Consider the following 20393-nt stretch of genomic DNA (forward strand, 5'->3'; position numbering starts at 1 on the left):
CTTCTTCTTTCTTTTTTTGCAACACCCCGGGATTTGTGACGTATCCTGCATAGCTGTACCAAATGTGCGCACGGCTGAACCAAGCGTTGGGGGCCATCTCGTTGTTACTGGTTTAATGCAAGACATGGTATCCTTGCTTAGCCCAAGAATGATCCTCAAGATCTATGATTGGCCTTGCTCTTAATGCGACCTCGTATCTAACTACGGCACGGGAGCGATGGCGCCGTTGTGGGCTCTCCCGTGGAAACGGAATGTCTAGGGCGACAGGAATCATATTTCGAGACTACAAACGTACTACGTGTTATTACCGGACATTTCGAGATGCCATGATAATCTGAATAGGACTATAAACTAATGGTAATCGAGATTTATCTCAGAACCAATATTGACTACAATCCGAAAGAAGTTTCCGCGAGAGGGCGCGCAATGCAGCCCAATCTGGGGCCGATAGCCCTGTCCGTTTGTTTCCCTGGCCAATAATTGGCAAGAACAGATGAGTTCGGTGACTATGCGGCTGTACGATGCTACCTCAAGTTGGGTGCATCTCATTTTGTAAATCTTGATGCCCGAGTTGGGGGTGAACCCTTGTACTTACAAAAGTTCACCGGGAAAAAAGCAAAGAAAAACAGGGAGCGCGACTCAGCTCTCCTCACAGCAATAGCAGAGCTATGGTGTCATTTCTTGGCTCAGAAAGTTATAACCGATCTCAGGGATCTCGGATTCTAAGAATTACCTAGCATCCACCTAGCAGATATTTCCAGTGTCGGAACCGGCGACGTCGGGAAGCAAGTAGATTGACGAGGGTAAAACCGAGATCCAGGCCGTGAGATATTGGGTAGGATTAAGACCCATGAACCAATGCAAGTAGGTCATCTGACAGTGTTGCATATGCCCCAGTCTTAGCATTAAAAAACCATCATCGGATTCAAGCTCGTTCATCTGAGACATTGGTTGCGGAGTTCATTAAGCACTCCCGGCTTGAATAATACCTTTGGCGCTCGTGTACTGCATGTTGGTCAAATGAAAAGCAGAGCATGTCTCGGAAACTTTCCTATCGTTCGCGCCATGGGTCTGAAGCGTTGCCACGTCGGAGGGGCCGCAGCTGAGGTCGGGATGTCTCAGCCTCGTCTTTCTTTTTTCATCAGGCTCCCGACAGACAATGCAAGCCAAGAGCGCCACATTGTAGTACGTAGTATGTCTAAGTTAGATGAGAAATGAATTATGTAGTTACTCGTTCCAGTCTCATTTGTCTTGAGGCAGCGCGGTATTGCAGTATAAACATTTATTCCATAATCTCGAGCAATATGGTGGCTGCAAGATTTCTTACATGCACAAGAAGAGCAGGCAAAAGAATATCGCACGTGCCTCTTCTCCATGGCTACATGTGCGTACTTGACCGATAAATCAGGCTGTAAGAAATACACGTTGCAAAAGTGTGCCATCTAATTTAAAAACAATGATGTATTGTGTAAGTCAGGGTGATATTACGGCAAAATTACGATACCTTGAGATGTTGCGACTGGGATTGTCATTTGAAAGTCAGGGGTAGCCCACTCAGCTGCATCCCCAACCCCTCCTCAAAATCGTTGGCTAAACAAATCCATATCTGGGTTCGTAGGACGGTGGGAAGCGCCACAGATGTATTTCTCAGCTGATACCCTTCGTCTTATCATCCGAATTGACATTACTAACAATATTGGCAAAGTGAGTTGAGCTGGTAACCCGATTTGGCAGCTTCTCAGAAGCTCATGGTGCCCACCTCTATAAATTACAACATAACATAGAGGATCTTTACATTAGGGCACGACTTCAAACTGAGACGCATGAGGAACATCAAATATATTGTCATTTAGGGAAACAACTTCTTGTTCTTTTGTTATTCAAAACTAGCCCTTTACGGTCGGAATGGCTGAACAACCCGTGGCCGAATCCTATTTTTTTGCGTTGTCGTCTTCCACTGGTATGTCATTACTAGTCTTCTTTTGCTGAAAAATCAATGACTAACGGCTATGGGCGCAGAAAAAACTTTGACGGAAGAGACTTCCATTCCTGAAGATGCTCATCAACAAGCCAAGTCTCGGGCAACTTACGCATCCTTTGGAGATGGAAGAGTTACAGCGACTGCGAATGCATACGGCCACTTGCTCCAAATCACGCGTTATGCTGAGGAAGAGCCATCCTGTTTTGTTTGTGTGGATCTTGAAGAGACGCCACCTCCTTCTTCCATCACAGAACGTATGGTCACTCTGCAATCAAACATTGGAAGAGATGACATGGGAATGCGTCTTATAATTGAAGACTACAGTGGCCGAGATGCATGGGAAGTCAAAAAAACTATACCAAAGATGACGTTTCACCATGATCGTTGGCCATGCTTCATCAGAGAGACGACATATTTCGACCAAGTTATAGAATATTTCGTCAACGGAGATACTGTTTACCAGATATACACGTACACGCCCAACCCGACAGTAAAAGAGAGACCGATTTTTCCAAATTTGAGTATAAACGATAAGATGCTCATTCGGGATCTTGATTTCCTGAAAAGCCGTAATCCTCAGGAAACAAACAATTCAACACAAAATGATTCACTTCAAGAAACGAGTGATGGGTATGTCATCAAGAAACAAAAATCGAACCAGAACACGGAGTCCAATGTTGTTCTGTCAATAAAATCATTTATCAACGGTATTCAACAACCGATTCGTGGTAATCGGATTTATCCACTTAAAAAGATGGATGATTATCTACAGGAGAATGGAGCGGTACAAATTACATTGGCCTACACTCTAGAGATACCACGAAATAACGACGATAATATCACCACCTCTTCTTCTCCCCAAGGCGGAGAAACTTTGAAACAGATCGTGGGCATTCCGCTCAATACTCCATTCAGTATCCCATCATTTACTACTGACAAACATCTCAATTTTACACTAAGACGAAACTTGGAACACATTTTATCTGTTTGCAGTATTCCAATTGATAATCCTCCAGCTAAGGTACCGCCTATTACTGATGGCGTTACCATCGATCATCCTCCAGCTGAGGTACCGCCTATTACTGATGGCATTGCTGTCGATGAACTTTTAGATAAGGTGCCATATATAGCTCTGACCTGTGGAGACATCTCTGGTCATCGCATTTCAACTGCAGCAAGTTTGTACGTACCACAGCGTTCCTAGAAATTTACAAGCTTATACTGACCGTAGATGAAAGCTATGCGTTTCAATTTTTGCTCAAAGCATTAAAACATTTTCATTCCATAAGAAAATGCGAACCTAAGTGTACGTTTATTCAGAGCGTCTGTGGGGATTACAATTGCGGAATGAGTTCGCGCATCTGGAGAGTTTGCTTTGGCCACATAAAATGGATGCGTGACAAAATGCAAGGAAAAGAACAAGGTTTTATCCCCCCCCACCACTGGGTCAATGGCGAAGTAATAAAGGATTGGAACAAACACTCTGTTCTACGTGGTAAATCTCTCACCGATACGCCTTTTCAAATTATCAAAATGGCGGAATTCTACCGGGAATTTTGGGAAAGCAGAAGCGAAATTGTTCTGGATGGGTTTGACCTTCTCATTGAAAATTGGATCGAATTACTCGACGAAAGGAATAAGAGCGGCAAATACGCGTTTCCACATTTCAGAGAAGAACCAACTCATCTATTCTACTTTTCTGATCATGTGATGATATGGAGAGCGCTCAAATCGGTGGAAAGTGTTGGAGTGACATCTTCAGAACTGAAGGCCCACAGCTCCAAAAGCTACTCGCCTATCACAGTCAAAACTAATATCATCAGCAGATTCACTACTATGGAGGATTCATTTGTCAAGCGGCGTATGTTGGCAGTTTCACGAAGCCCTTCCGAGAACGGGTTTCTATTTCAACCAGAAGATACGGTACTCTTCTACGCTATGGATATGGGTTTTTTCGATAAACCGGGAATGAAGGCAGACAAATCTGATATCTGGATCAACAAAATTGATGTTTGGAAGAGCGTTGTGGATTGTCAGGTTCAGCATGAGGATAATCAAGACGTTTATTGGGTCAACCCGTTACAGTTTGCCCTGGCTCTGGTTTTATCAACAAGAAATAAAGGGGCAAACTCAATGCCAGCAACTGAAATGTATAGTTACTCGAAAAACATTCTTTTTGGAAGTTCATCTAGGAATGGGCTCTTTCCGGGATATTTAGATGAGAACAAGGAGCCCCTCATATTTTCTGATGAGTCAAAGAGTGAGGACTACTGGTACACAACATTTGAGGTGCCATACATTCTATGGAGTTATTTAGCTCCTCTGCCACAAAAAGAGCAGAACTTACAGATGGACTCCCTCCTGCGAACTGTGACTGCAGAGCAAGTTACGGTTCCAAATGTCTCCAAGATTTATCAAGTGCTCGAAGACATACTTACGCATAAAGATATGGCATCTTCCCAAGAAGGCGTCTTTCTGAGACGCAGCATGCCATTCAATAACATTATCGACAAGAAAAATATTGCAAATCTTTCTGATGAATGGTTATATAATGAACCACAGATCTTCAATCATACGCGCGATATCGCAAATCTGATTGAAGAGTTTCTTGCGAAAAAGGATTCCAATGCAAATAGACTCTCGATTCGGGCCGACGATATGATGCACCAGATGGTGAAACATATGACGAATGAGGCTCAAATTACTGAAGCTCAAAATACTGAAGCTCAAAATACCGAAGTTCAAAATACCGAAGCTCAAAATCCTAACGCCACGATTGGCTACATCGTTGATGTGCCAAAAACAAAACATCACCAAAAGAATAAAGCCGACCCAGTTTACTTTTGGATTAATGAAGATATGTATGCTCTCTTGGGCAAAATGCGAACACGGGAAGAGGCTAAGAAGAGGCTATTTGTTTTTTCCCGAGCAAATCCACTTACTGCATTGGCTTTTTATCTTGCCTCGCCCGACTCTGAAAAGGAACAGCTTTCATTCTTCTTTAGAAGGCACGCGACTTATGATAAATACTTTAACGAAGAAGTGACACCTGTGCTTAACAGGTGGGTTACTGAGTTTCATTTATCATTTTATCAGATTGTTGATGGGCACAAAACTCCTATCAATTCATGCATCCCTCCATTGGATCAGATTAAACTCCCCAGCATCAATAGCCCTAATAAGAAGACTTGGATTAGTCGAGTTATAATGAGCTTCAGATTTGATGGAGATTTCTTTAATCGCTATTGGACATGCCATTTTCTTGAGTTCGATCCACAATGTTTGGGGGAAAATACCTTACCGGATCTGCTTAAGGCTGATGATGGTGCTTCGAAACCTCCCTGGAAGCAGCGGCAGGTTCTGGAGCTCATCTTGGTTGATCGTATTTTGGACAGTATGTTAAAGGGTACTGAAAATATTTTTCGTGAAGTCAAGCAAGGCATACTGCGACGTTCTATGGGACATGAAAGTGGACCGGTAGCCGGTCCCATACCCGTTTTCTCAGATCCACTTCATCTGTTTGCAGATATTAGCAGCAAAAGCATGGCCGACTCTGCCCGCCAGATTTGGCGTCAGTTTCAACACCTACTACAAGGTGTGGAAGATGATCTTGGCGATAATTTGGTCAAAATTGGCCTTTGGAGGAATCGCGAGCAAGAGCGTGGACTCAACAGGCCACGGTGGACTATCAAAGATGAACGACGTTATAGAGGGGCCATTTCCAAACGACTTTCATCAATCAATCAAAAAATTCGCGAACTGGAGCAAATTCACGCCGATATCGGGTCCTTGAAGGCATCACTTATCAAGAGGCTAGAAATTGCACAAGAAGAGTGGGAAACGAGAAACACTAATAGCATTCGACTATTTACGTATGTGACAGTCGTCTTTCTCCCAATCAGCTTTGGTACTGGTGTGTTTAGTATGAGCAGCGCGCCCACAAAGGAGACCCTGAGTGGCATGATAGCAACGGCAGGTCTTGCACTCTTGGCTACTGTGATCGCGTTACTGAACGCCAGAGTTTTGGAAGTAGAAGCTTTTAAGCCTTTCTTTGACATTTTTCGCCCAATATCCGAGACAGCGTTCCGGCTGGTTTTACGAATCCCTGGTTACATATTCCGCTTGGTATATCTAATCTCACTTTCTCTGTTATTAATCCTGCCCAGCAGATATATCGACGCCTTAGATGTCTATTTGTTCGACCCTGTGAATAAATTAATAAAGAACGCGCGATCGGAACAGAAAAGGTTTCAAAAAAGCAATACTACAGATTTTTATAGTGATGAAATCAAGAAAAAAAAGAACAAACTTAGAACTAAATCACGGAAAGGAAAACCGGCTACCTCGGGGGAGGAAAGGAGACCTACGGTGGGAAGCGGGCAAACTCTTGGGATATCTCAGTCCGAACAGGATACAGCGCCAGAAGGAGGCCGTACGGGAACCTCCAGTGAAAATACAGTCACACCCACTAACAATAAGTTCAAGCTCAGCTCTAAATTAATGGATTGGATGAAAGGTTTATTTGGGCTTGGAAAAAATAATTCCAGCACGAGTAACGTCTGAGCTTAGATGAGAAGAGGTCGGATAAGATGTGCGTAGCTTGCAACCTTAATTCGAGAGTTTTTGTTCGCGCACTCATTGGTAACTTGTTTGGTACTCCGGTCTTGGAACCAGCAATGTCGAGATAAAGCTGAGATCTAATCTAAGCCGAGAGACACTGACAGGACTGGGTGTCATGAAGCAATGCAAGTGGATCATTTGACGATGCTGCATATGCCCCAGCTTTGGCATTGAATAACATTGCGCAGGTTCAAATGTTTCCATCTGTGCTATTGGGTATTGCTTTTGTGCGGCTCAATAGGAATCTCTTTTGGCTTGATCAATATCTTCCGAGCTCATGAACGCAACGTTGATGAAGTGAGACGCATAGCATGTCTCAGAAACTATCGTATCACTCACGCCATGAGTCTGGGTCGTTGCCACGTCGAAGAGGCGGTGGCCAAGGTGTCTTAGCCTCGTTTATCTTGTTATCCGAGCTTCCAATATATAGTATAATGGAAAAAGCCTATTTTAAGTTATGGCACGTCTAAACCATATAAAAGGCTGCCGTGTCATATTTCCGTTGGGGGGCCGCTGAGACATTGCGATATTTGAGGTGTATATGGCCACTCAATCATCTCAAGATACGTGTCGGTTGTAAGATCTCTCACATACAAATGCCGCGCAAGTAAATTATACCGCACGCATCTCTCTGCTTGCCAATACTGCAGACATTTACTGCGCGATGCATGCAACCCGCTACCTGATAGAATATCCAATGAACCGAGTGTGATGAGCGATTCTAAACTTCAATGTGGCTACGTGAACGGAATCGACTTCTTTGTAGCTGCTTGCAAAGTGAACCAGACCAATATGATTTGTCACTTTGATATCCCCCCGTAGTTGCACCCTTGTGCTTCGGTTATCTTTGCTGTGTTGAACGAGAGGAGGCTCTGGGATGGATGCATGTGGCGTCCAATCCTAGGAAGACAACGTATTGTGCAGGTTGCAGCAGACCAGTTAGTGAATTGCGATAGATGCAAGGATGCAGCTGGGGTCGCTCGGTGACATCCGGGGTTAATGGCTCTCTAGCCGTCAGCCGCATCCTTCCCCGCCCCTCAATATATCCATTTATCTCAAGGGTGTTGCAATTTGAATGATGGGTTTGTTTTCGCTCATCGAGCGGTGAGAGGCATTATAGATATGTGTCCCGCTGGAAACCATCGGTTGATCATCCACATCACCATTATCTGTACTTGCCAGGTGAGTATCTGGATGAGCTAGGGTACCATCAATACCATAGGACTACGTTAGGCCAGCATACGAAAGGCTTCCCAGTCTACGCCCATCAGAATTGATGTTGGCCCTTTCTTCTATCAACACACCTGGCTCCTCATCTATTCTTACTGGTTTTAGAAAGGGAGGGCCGAGCAGAAGCTCCGTCATTTTACAAGCATACTGTTATCCTTTTTATACCATAGGAGGTTTTATTCCATGGCCACCATTGGTATAATTTTTCCTTCCGTGGTATCGGCAATAGAAAACTGACTCGCGTGCAGAAGAGGCGCTTCCGAACGCTACATCGATACCCGACGATGCTTCCGAAAAAGCTCGTCGCCGGGCAACTTACAGCTCCTTTGGCGAAGATGGTCTCACGGCGACCGCAAATGCCTATGGGCATTTGCTACAAATCACACAATATTTCGGAAACAAACCATCTGGATTCGTCTCGGTCGATATTCCAACGACAACGGAGCCGTATTTTGTCTCACGACGCGCTCATGACCTACACCGTCAATCCATAGACCCAACTAAAGGAATCCGTCTTTTATTCGAGAAGGCCGATCCTACTATTTCACATACCGATATATGGGAAACAGATCCACCAACGCTAAGATCAATGTCAACGCCAGAATTTTTGGAGCCTCCAACTCCAAGGCCAAATGAAGTGACGGCACCACTGCCGGCCCTACAACAAGAGTCAAGGCCGGCGCCAACGGTAAAATTTGTGCATAACCGTTGGCCTTGTTTCTTTACGAAGACACCGGAATTCGATATAAATATCCAGTATTATATAGCTGACAAGACTGTCTATCAAACCTACTTATTTACGCTGAGCCCAGGATCACAGATTCCATCAAAAATTCCGAACATAGTCATCGACGCCAACTTACCACTTCGAGATCTAGATTTTGTCAACCAAAATCAAATGAATGCGTACGATCCGAACAGCCCAAATGCTTTTTATTCTTGCGGCATATCAAAAGATGGCTACTGTGTAGTCAGGGTTAACACCGCCTGCGGTTTGGACAATTATGATCGAGGCGATATTGCTCTATTCATGTCACCATTCGTCAACGGGCAACACCACAAGCCTTTACCTTCTGAAGAGCCCAATAATTTTTACGTGGTTCCAGATAATCAAGCTTTAAATCATTTACGAGAGAAGAAAACACTCGAAATCACATTAGCTTATACGCTGCAGTGGGTTCCTTCGAACTACATCGAAAGTGCATCTACTCCAGTATCGGAAGCAGCTCTCAAGAGATGGAAAGAAAAGATCAACCAGTACCCATCTAAATCAGTATTATTTGCTGCAAACAAACATCTTGATTTTGCCTTGCAGCGAAATCTAGAACACATTTTATCCGTCTGCAGTATCCCTATTAGCGAAGGGCTAGATGGAAAGATTCCTGCCATTGCCTTGACATGTGGGGATATTTCCGGTCATCGAGTTACAGGAGCAGCGAGTTTGTAAGTCCAAGCCATGATGCACATATTTCTCCTGATGCTAATTTATGTAGCTACGCTTTTCAATTCTTGATTTCAGCCTTTCAATTCTTCAAATCCCAATTGGAGGAAGAGTGCCAATGCGAAGCGGCTCACTGCACGTGCAAAAAATATTCCAAGAAAATGCGCAAACGGATTTTGCGGGTATGTTGGGGACATCTGAAATGGATCTTCAACGAGGCAAATGAAGATGATAACTCTAGCTTTCACAGCTGGGCCAGCGGCGAAGCCATTGACAATTGGGCAAGTGGCCAGAGTCAATCTAGGAGGTCTCTTATAGATGCCTCTTTCAACATCGCCAAGGCCGCCGATTTCTGCCTAAAAGTTGCAACAGAAAAACAGAAAGAGAATGTGATGGATGAGCTTAGAGGTGTGGTCAGTGACTGGGTCGAAAATCTCCACCAGAACAACCAGAACAATGAATACGTTTTCCCACATTCCACGGAAGATACACCGCAGAAATTCCAATTGGCCGACCACGCCATGATATGGCGCACTCTCAAATCTTTGGAAGAGCTGGGATTCAATTCAGAGCTTTGCACTTCCGATATTAGACGAGGGCGCCACAACATAAAATACTCTTCTACTAAGATACAGAAGAGTCTGTTTAGGCACTTCACGACTAAGAGCACGCAGCTGAACATTCCTATGATTGCAACTTCACGCAGTCTCTCTGAGACCAGTTTTTTACTACATATTGAGGATACTGCGACATTGTACGCTATGGATGAAGGTTTATTTGATGACCCAAATCAAAAAGATGAACCGGATGACAAACCGGCTACCGCAGTAACTAACGAACTAGCGACTGAATCAGTTGAAATGTCTATTGGCGAGTCGGCTTACAAATCTGAGGACGGATCCGTGGACTTTTGGGACAATAAGATTGACCCTTGGAAGGCTACTGTAGATGGTCAAGCACTTCACGACGATAACGACGATGCTACCTGGGATCACCCGCTCCAATTTGCCTTGGCTATGATATTGTCTGCGAACAACAAATGCAGTAATTCTCGCCCGGCCAACAAAATGTACAAATTTGCGAGATCAGTGCTCTTACAGAGCTCCTCACCAAATGGTCTGTTCCCCGGCCAGTTCGACGAGAATAGAGAGCCAATCCTCTTCAGTGAGGATGCTATGCGAGATTGTTATTGGGACGCTACTTTTGAAATACCATATATCCTCTGGAGTTATACTGGAGAAAATCTGGCAAGGAACGAAAGAAGTACGACTCAATACTCCTCGAGTTCATCATTCACTGCGGAAATGTCGTATACTTCAGGCTATATGCACCGAATCGAGCCAGTTATCCATAACAAGGATTTGAAATCCGATTCAATGGTCTCTTACGAATGGTTATACAAAAAGCCCAAGTTTTTCGGGTTCCGTATTGATCTATCACCAAATGCCATCAACTATTTTTGCGAAAACCATCAGAGCAACAATAGCGGAAAGAGTACTTCTGAGACGATCGATAGAGCAGTTGAAGATCATCAGAATCCAAATCGAGGCAGCAGAAATCTACAGGATTTAGGATATATTATCGACGTATCAGGAGTCGAAAATATCAAATCGCTGAGCCAAAGAAACTTTGCGTATAATATCCTTTCACCAGAGAGCATTCGACTTTTCATTGGTGGATCTCGAGACTCAGCAAATGCAAAGAAGAGACTTTTCCATTTTTACCGCGCCGACTTGGACATTGCGTTGAATTGTTATCTGGCATCTTCAGAGCAAGAGGAAATATCTTCATTCTTTGACAAACACTCGTCATACAGCAAATATTTCTTCGAAGATACAACCACAATTTTTAATAAATGGGTGACAGAATTGCATTTATCTTTCTACCAAGTCGTTTCCGATCACGCTTCGTTCCGGACCATCCCTTTGAAAGAGACATTTGAATTCCCGAGTTCTACAAAGAACAAAAATACCAAGCGAGCTGGTCGTGCTGTCATGAGCTTCCGATTTGATGGAGATCTTTTTGACCACTATTGGACGTGCCACTTTTTTGAGCACAATCCGCAATGGATGACCAATTCCCAAGCTGGTGGCCAGCGTATTGATAAGCTCTCTATTAGTGGCACTCTAGAAACCGACCCCTGGCAGCAGCGACGGATCTTGGAACTTCTTTTGTTCGATATGATTTTGCAAGAAATGGTCCGAGGTACTAAAGGAATTCTCAAGGAGATCATGACGAGCGTTTTAAAAAGCCCCCAGTTAGAAAACGACGGAGACACAGACGTTCCCACAACTGATTTTTCTGACATTGATGCGTCTGTTCTTTTGGAAGCCCTGGAAGTCCTTTCCAAAGTCGACAGCAACACATTCGCCTCCAAAAATGAACTATGGAATAAATTCCAGCGTATTCTTCAAGTTATCGAAGTCGACCTTACCGAAAACCTGACAATGATTGATCTATGGGTCAATCGTGAGAACAAAATAGAAATCAACAAATTGGGGTGGACCGCACGCAGAGAGCAAAGGTTTCAAGGTGCCATCTCCAAACTAAAGCTGTTGAACAGCCATAAAATTCATGAATTAAAGAGATGCCGTACAAACGTCGCATCTTTCAATACACTGCTTACCAGGAGATTGGAGGTAATGCGGAATGACTTGGAGACTCGCAGCAACGTTGATATTCGACTCTTCACGTATGTGACAGTCGTATTCCTTCCAATCAGCTTCGCCACCAGCGTATTTAGCATGAGTGGTGCGCCGACAAGGGAGACAATAGGCAGCATGGCCTCAACTGCAGGTGTCGCTCTGGTGATTACTATCGTTGCATTAATTAATGCGAAGGTTTTGGACGCCGAAATATTCCGACCTCTTTTTCAGAGCATCCGTCCAATATCCGAGGTAACATTGCGGCCAATATTACGCAACTGCCGCTATGCATTCCGCTTCTTCACTGGATTGATCTATCTAATCCTACTCTCTCTTCTCTCGACTTTATCTGGTAAACAGATCCACTTCCTTTATCATCATCTATTCAGCCCTCTGCATTTGCTGGTAGAAAATGCCCTATCAGAGGAACGAGACAAACGAGCAAGGGAAAGCGGAGGTTTCTTCCACAACGAAATTGCAAATAAAAAGAAGCGAATTGTGAAGAAGCGACAGGAAGAAGCAACGAGATTAGAGGCTAAGAAAATTAGGGGAATGGAAGAAGTGAAGGAAGAAAATAAAAGCGAAAAAGAAGAAAGATACAGCGAATCGAGGCAGAGAGTGAAGGAGATAAATGAAGAGTTTAAGAAACCACCTCAAGTCGAAGAAGAACCAGCGGTAGAAGAAACCAGTGGTAGTGGTTCTCTTGATGGTACAAGTAGATTGTCTAACGAAGAGGCTGATGGAGGAACCCCTACGAGCACAATCCAGAAGGTCAAGCGTTGGTTCAAGCTTGGGGGTTCAAAGGTGGATGGACCGAATGTGTAGTTTGCAGACTTCATTGAGGAGCCCTATTTGCGCATTTATTGGTAAATATTCGTTTATTTGAGCATCTTAGATCTTTATTAATGATTATATTCTGAAATACCATTTGAGGTATATGACAACTGCCGCTTAAGAATGAAATCTCGGGTTGAACATTCCTAGAAACCTCTATAGGCAGTCCAAGTAAGGATACCAAGAATAACATTCGGCACCAATTTTTTTCAGCATTATATAGCTGCTCCGAAGCTTGATTATACTACGAAGCTGGATCATGAGATCAAATAACGGTCATTGAAATGTCCAGATTCTGTCACTGCTGAATAAACAATGAAAGGGATATTCAGCACCCTAGCGAAAAAGAAGAGTTCTGAGTGTCATAATTACGCATAATAAATATCTTTTGTCACTATTAATTAAACAATACATAGTTCCTAAAATATCTACTGTTATCGCTACTTTCTATAATTATTGCCACTCTCTGCCACTGTCGCTATTATCTGCTACTACCTATGTATCCCTCCAATAACCATTATTACGACTACCTAGGCCGCTTTAAATTTGAGAACAGGATACTGAATAGCGAACGTGATGTGCTGAAGAGCGATTCCCTTAAATAGTCACTTTTGGGGCATATGCAGGCAGGTTCCTACCCAACACGCACCGTGTATATAGTTTGAGAAATTGAGTCCTTGCTGGTCGTTGAAGGAAGCATTAGTGGCACGACAGCCGCCTATTTCGACGCATAATCACATATGTGCTGGCCAGCATTTGGTTCGTTACGCAGTCACTCCTCTATAGTCGCCGCATTGCAGGATTCTATGAAAGGTCCAGAACTTGCCGGCACTCAAAAGAATGTACCATCACTAAGATACATGTGGCGCAAGCATGTATAACAACTAATGTATGAGAGACAGTATCGGAGGTAAAATTTTAGTTGTACTCAGGTGTAAGTGAAGTCATAGCAGGCTATAAAGTCGACATTATATAAACCAATATCAACTGTGCATCTAAGTTCCGCGTTGTGCGCACAGGTACTAATAAGTTGATCTGCCGTGTTATCGACCAGGTGGCGAAGCATATAGCTCACAGAGTCTATCAGGTCGTAAGCTTTAATGTGACTGAGTATTCGTGTGTAGTGGCGATTTCAAGGGACAAATGGGAGGGACAGTTGATGTTCAAAAGCAGCTTTCCCTGCGACAGAGATGATGAGCATCAACTAGATATGTACTGTAGAAGGAAGGGTGCAAGATTTAGCGTCGATTCGTAAAGATGAAAACTTAGCCTGCCTGCTCATAGCTAGAGAGACGCACGAATTTCAGCCTATCTATATTATGACAGGTTATACTGAATGAATCCGAGCTCATTAACGAAGCATTTATCCTTCCAACTGTTATGAAACCCAATAGAGGTAGAATTACTTTATTAGAGATATTACGGAGAGTATCTTCCGTTTGCAGAGTACTTCATCAGTGCTTGTCTTTATTAAATGTCCTTCAAGGAATAGTCTTCCAATGTGGAGGAATAGCTTCGAAGAACGCTAAGCTTACATGGTATCCGTCAGCAAAGACTTCTTGGTTGAAGGTCAAGAACTTTTCATAGAACCCTATATAAAGGCACATACCAGCTTCAATGGTTTCTGAAGAAGCTTCACGGAGTACATGCATTTTGGCAGTGGCTTTGTGTCTACTATCAACCCTATAAGAATAAATATTGACTCGTAAATTAGTATATAGTTCGGTAACCCTCCCTTAGTTCTGCAGTTGGCTGCATTGGCTCGGAAGGCATTCTCTTTGTGACGTGTATCACGATATGCAAAAGGCCAGATTAAGGGAACTTGTGGGAACATGAATACGAAAAGTATAGCTACTATGGTTTGGATTTGGGTTCTGGAGTGGCGGTGAAGTTACATGTACTACCTACAATCACAACCAACATAGTTTATCTCGGTCGTACGAATTCTCTTCGCCAAACTGTAGCCTATCATTGGCAAAGGAGATATATTGTTCGTATGCAGGGGACTCGGAGAAATACACTGCAACCAATTGGAGGTAAAAGAAACAAGGAAGCAACTTATCGTCGTGCATTTGGACGAAAATAAAACCCTTTGACCATCGGCTGGCTGCATACTCAACTCGCCACCCATAATTAAACGACTTTATAAATTCCCTCACCATATGATCCGGGTATATACGGCCGCTTTCCTATGGGATGAAAGAGCACAACTCGTCTACGAGCAATTCCGCCTCTGCTGAGCTATTCATAACACGCATCACCACAACTTTGGACATTCATTATCAAATCTTGATCTTTTCTGTTATAACCCCTTTTTCAAAATTACTATTGTTCCCCTGATATTGTGTTATTCATTTCCCGCTCACAGAGCAAAGCGCAAATCAACAATCGAATGCTGGAAGCGTCAGCACACTTTTTTTAACCATCAAGAAACAGGGGATATTTGCTTACAATGTCACTTCATATGTCTACTGGTATTTCTCTACACTATTTTGTCATATATCACATCATTTGCTAACTTATTATATGTAGACCAGGAATATATGTCAAACTCCGATATTGATAATGAGCAAACTCGTCCTTTCTCGACTTACGCCTCCTTTGGAGATGGAGGGGTCACGGCTACCACAAACTCCTATGGCCACTTACTGCAGATTACGAGCCACTTGGGGAATGAGTCCTCTGGGCTTTTTTGTGTCGACCTCCCCGACATGCCACCGGCTCATTTGGTCACTCCTCGTATGCAGAAGCTACAAGACCGCTTTGGAAGTCCAGATGCAGGAATGAAACTTCATGTCGAGGATTCCGAGGACTCCAATGCTAAGTTATGGAGGGCAGAAACTGCGCCAGAACTGAAGTTTGTTCATGACCGTTGGCCACGCTTCGATACTGAAACGCCGATATTTAATCTCAGCGTCCAGTACCTCGTCTTTGAAAGGACTGTGTACCAGATATATAAATTCAAGCTTCGTCAAGGAAAAATTCTTCCTTCCAAACTACCACCGCTCGTTTTCAACGCCAATTTACTGCTTCGAGACCTTACCTTTATCGCAAGCAGTCATAAGAATAATGGCAACATGAGAGACGAAAACACCCAAGGCTCTTATCATGAAGAGTATTCCAATTATTTATCACATAGCAAAGACTGCATCATAAGAAGCAGAGTGATTTATCGGGCAGGACATGAGAATCATGATCCGGTAGTTTTATCTATAACACCATTCATTAATAAGAACCGTCAACAACTGAGCCCTGGATCTAAACGAGGAGATTACCAGATCATTCCCGAACCGACAGTTCTAGAAAGTTTGGGGGAAGATGGATTAGAGATTACGCTGGCTTACCGACTGGCGTTCATTGCTTCTGGAAGGCCAGAGCTCATGCCGCCTGTCTCTCCTGAATCCTTCGCCAATGAACAGGCTATGCTGGAAACTCCTCTTGAAACCCCTGTTTTTACTCAAGACCATCGTCTCAACTTGAAATTGAGACGAAATTTGGAGCATATACTATCTGTCTGCTGCATCCCCATTGCTTGTGATGCAAATGCAGTCTCAGATAACCTTTCCATCGCCCTCACGTGTGGAGATCTTTCCGGCCATAGAATCTCAACCTCCGCAAGCTTGTGAGTACACGACTTTGAGAAGCTCGGCATCTAGGCTCCAAGAACTGACTTGTTTAGTTACTCTTTCCAATTTCTTCTTCTGGCACTTGAATATATGAACAATCAATCTAAGCGTGTATATCAGCCAGGGAATGACGTGATCAGAGACAGCTGCGCCTCTAGAATGCGATCTCGGATCCAAAGAACATGCCGAGGGCATGTAAAGTGGCTACTCCAGAACACGAAACTGGACCAGGATCACTACCAACATGATAGCCCCGGTCTATTGAATCAATCGTTCTTCAATGCGTCCCTTCAAATCATCAAAGTAGCACAATTTTGCCGAGTGGCTGCGAGAGACGAAGAAACAAAATTTCTTGCAAACGACATCCGAAGCATTGTAAAGGATTGGGTCAAAGCCCTTCATGAGAAGGACAAAGGACGCCACTTTGCGTTTCCAAATCCGCGAAAAGGCATGGCGCAGTGGGTATTCAATCTCTCTGACCATGCAATAATTTGGTGGGCAGCCAAAGCGATGGAAGAGCTTGGACTTGGCGAAGAACTTCAAGTCACCGATGCTTCTAGTCTCAACATAAGCCAACCAGTAACGCTTTATTCATCAGAAAATATTCAGACCAAAATTTTGAAGAAATTCACAATCCAACCCCCGTTATTCGAGCAAAGTATGATTGCAGTCTCCAGAAGCTGCAGTGAAACAAGATTCCAATTTCGGGCCAAAGATACTGTTCTTTTCTATGCCATGGATCTCGGGCTATTTGATCAATATGATTTGACCGAGGACGAATCCAGCGCCTGGCAAAACAAAGTTGAAGCTTGGACATCTACAGTGGATTACCAGAAAGAAAGTGAGAAAGAACAAAACGCAAATTGGAACTGGGATCAGCCTCTTTGCATTGCATTGGCATTGATTTCGTCTTCGAAAAACAAACGAATGAATTCGCGAACAATTTCAGAAATACAGCAAGGCGGGAGAGAGATATTGCTTCAGAGCTCCTCATCTAATGGATTATTCCCAGGCCAGCTTGATGAGAATAGAAGACCTGTTAGATTTGAGAGTGAGGCTAATTTGGATTCCTTCTGGTCTGCAACATTCGAATTGCCATATGTCTTGTTAAAATACCCACTCCCCCAACCACTGGTCGAAGGGTCTGGATTGAGTGTCACTGCGATCACGCCATCGCCCCGTTTTACGAGTGCCTCACCGCCAACCTCGTTGACGGCCTCGGCAGCGCCTGAGTTCACCCAAGAATTGATCAAAACTGGAAAGACATCAACGCCTTGCTCGGGGAGCCTTACTCGCTGGGAGAGTCCGCTGATGAAGCATGGGGTACTATTCACCAATGCCATTGACCACGAAAAAATTGTGGAAATACCAGATGAGTGGCTGTATAACGAACCGAGATTTTTCAGTTTCCGTACTCCTTTATCTCTAAAAATCATTGATGAGTTTTATAAACAGATTCGCGAAATGCATAATGAAAACCTCAACCATACTGAAGCCCCCTCAATGACAAACATCAAACGCGGATTACAAAAGGAGGTCAAAGAAAAAAAATCTTCGAAAACTAGTAAAAATGCAATTCGCAGAAATGATAATGGCCTATATGCTATGAAAGTGCTGCATGAGGCAGCTATGGCAACTTACAAGGCGCGCGAAGGCGAGCCGATGGGTCACATCATCGACGTGCCAAGGGTTAGGCGTTGCAAAGAGATGAACGAATACCATTCAATTCAAATCTCATCAAGCGCTTTTTTACTCGCTCATATCAACAAAGAACGCACACCAACGATCGCAAAGAAAAGGATTTTCCACTTTTGCCGAGCCAGCTGGAATATCGCCGCCATATGCTACCTTGCTTCGTCAGAGCGGGACGAGATATCGTGCTTCTTCGACCGACACGCATCATTAAGCCCATATTTCTTTGAAGACACGATCGGGACGCTCAATAAATGGGTGACTGAGCTACACTTGTCCTTTCATCAGATTTTGTCCCCCGAGAAATCCTCCCACTTGATCAGGAGTATCCTTGATCCAGAAAGAAGAGACACTATTCCTAAGCCAAAATTAATCCAATTTCCCCACTCTGGACCGAAAGGAGCCCAAAGAGTCACTAAGTGCCTAAGCCGAGCTGTTATTAGTCTTAGATTTGACGGAGATCTTCTCGACCGCTACTGGACGCGCCACTTAATTGAATACCGACCACAACAGACGGAGGACCCAAAGGAAATATTATTTGATATTCCTTCGCAGCCAGTTAGTGGGGCGTTGAAATATAACTCCTGGAGACAGCGCAGAGTCTTGGAACTTCTTTTGTTCGACAAGGCTGTACGGGAGATGCTGAGATGTACGGGGGAAATTCTTGAAGAAGCGAAGGGCATATTGAGAGCGGCTAAAGACATTGGAGAAAGTAACTGGGGTCATCACACTGCGGGATCTCATCCAAAGTTCTCAGAAAACACACATATTCAAATCATGAAAGCCAGCAGGGACGGTCTCCTTTCCAACAATTCTCTGTATAAAATCCAAGAAGTTCTCCAGGAGGTGGAAGATGATTTGGGCGAAAACTTGGCAAAGATGCAGCTCTGGAAACGTCGACAAGATCGTGGGCTTGACAGGCCGAGATGGACTCTGAAGGATGAATATCGTTACGGGGGCGCCATATCGAGACTTCAAGCATCAAATGACTTCTACATGGAAGAGCTTGTCCGCTGCCGAGCCAAGATACTGGCGTTTAATTCACAACTGACAAGGGAAATCGATGCTGCCGCAGTGACTGGGAGATGCGCACTACTAATAACGTGAGATTATTCACCTATGTAACAGTGTTGTTTCTTCCAACCAGCCTTGCCACCGGTATATTTAGCATGAGTGAGACTCCTTCAGCACCCATGATATACCGTGTTGTGGTCACCGCAGTTGTCGCTCTATTTCTGACTGTAATTGCATTGATCAACGCCAAAGATCTTGAAAGAATGCTACAATATGTTCGACATACGATACGGCACTTCCGGCATCAATTATCCCATCTTACTGATGCCTCAAAGCAATTCACTGTCGACAAAATGGAACATTTCTCCGAAACAATACTCGAATCTGCATTTTCCACCATTATCGCTGTTCTCGATATGTTGAACATGATGTACAGGCCGCCGGATGAACCCCGTCTCTTAATGCAAACTGTGACAGCACCACCTACATCAGGCGTTCTACATTCTGCGTATCGAGAAGTGATTTACTATTATATCTACCATATCTCGCGCTATCTATATTATCCTCTCAGAAGGTATTTATTGACAGCATTGCCGGGTGCGAATATAGAAGATCCCGTGAGCGAATCGAGCCTTGGTAATATCCCCCCAATTAAACAAGCCCGTGCCGACTTTGAAAAGTCATCCGACGCTGCAAGGGTTCCGGACAGACGCTTTGAACATTTATTTGACAATATAGGTCGGAGGAAAACCGGTAATCTGTTCAAGATTTGGCAAGAGAATTTGAAGGCAAAAAGAGGAACTGCCCACCTCCACGACTGGGAAGAATACCATTTCGCCCTAATAAATTCCGAAATAAGTCCTTCATAGGTAGTATATGCTGTTGGTGCAAGGAGCTTAGTGTAATGATACTGCTATCCCCTCATGCCCATACGTGCTTAATTACGTGCCTCCTATAATATGCCATTGCTTCTCGCTTAAATAAAGATAGAGGCTACTCTCTCCGAAAAGTCTGGTCTCCTCTATCACTATTGTGATAATTGGTTGCCTGAAACCTCGGTTAAGGACTAGTAGGATCTACATTCGTATCCTCTAACATATTACTAAAAAGTCCACCCTTAACAGCATTTATTCTATTAAGCTTTATTTTATTAAAAATAAGTTCTCTTAGATCTTAATAACAATTAGTAGCTTTAAGTTTGTATTATTAACTAAACTACAAAAAAAACGGCTGCAATTTATTAAGAACTGCCCCTGTCTTTTTATCTATTAAGTTTACTAGTCGTGCAAAAGGCTTCAATAAATGTATGC

General features: G+C 43.7%; 5 protein-coding genes across 5 annotated transcripts; all 5 read left to right on the plus strand.

Annotated features, from left to right (window-relative positions):
• Positions 1-1905: 1905 nt before the first annotated feature.
• Positions 1906-3185, plus strand: TRIVIDRAFT_226586 (uncharacterized protein; the record flags this gene model as incomplete). The annotated part of the gene is made up of 2 exons (XM_014096358.1): positions 1906-1960; positions 2020-3185. 2 exons carry the CDS (start codon positions 1906-1908, stop codon positions 3183-3185), a joined length of 1221 nt encoding a protein of 406 aa, XP_013951833.1.
• A 329-nt stretch (positions 3186-3514) lies between these two features.
• TRIVIDRAFT_205375 (uncharacterized protein) lies at positions 3515-6432 on the plus strand (the record flags this gene model as incomplete). Its single annotated transcript, XM_014096359.1, has 3 exons — positions 3515-5375; positions 5412-5853; positions 6312-6432. 3 exons carry the CDS (start codon positions 3515-3517, stop codon positions 6430-6432), a joined length of 2424 nt encoding a protein of 807 aa, XP_013951834.1.
• A 1291-nt stretch (positions 6433-7723) lies between these two features.
• Positions 7724-12742, plus strand: TRIVIDRAFT_66545 (uncharacterized protein; the record flags this gene model as incomplete). The annotated part of the gene is made up of 4 exons (XM_014096360.1): positions 7724-7783; positions 8061-8519; positions 8607-9274; positions 9325-12742. 4 exons carry the CDS (start codon positions 7724-7726, stop codon positions 12740-12742), a joined length of 4605 nt encoding a protein of 1534 aa, XP_013951835.1.
• A 988-nt stretch (positions 12743-13730) lies between these two features.
• TRIVIDRAFT_43408 (uncharacterized protein) lies at positions 13731-14006 on the plus strand (the record flags this gene model as incomplete). Its single annotated transcript, XM_014096361.1, has 1 exon — positions 13731-14006. A coding segment is annotated over one exon (276 nt), but the record flags the coding sequence as incomplete, so codon positions are not given.
• Positions 14007-15203: 1197 nt separating this feature from the next.
• On the plus strand, positions 15204-19952 carry TRIVIDRAFT_205377 (uncharacterized protein; the record flags this gene model as incomplete). The annotated part of the gene is made up of 4 exons (XM_014096362.1): positions 15204-15225; positions 15284-16373; positions 16629-19172; positions 19217-19952. The coding sequence occupies 4 exons, from the start codon at positions 15204-15206 to the stop codon at positions 19950-19952; spliced, it is 4392 nt and encodes a 1463-aa protein (XP_013951837.1).
• Positions 19953-20393: the final 441 nt, after the last annotated feature.

Source organism: Trichoderma virens, assembly GCF_000170995.1.
Source record: "Trichoderma virens Gv29-8 chromosome Unknown TRIVIscaffold_88, whole genome shotgun sequence".
NCBI lineage: Eukaryota > Fungi > Ascomycota > Sordariomycetes > Hypocreales > Hypocreaceae > Trichoderma > Trichoderma virens.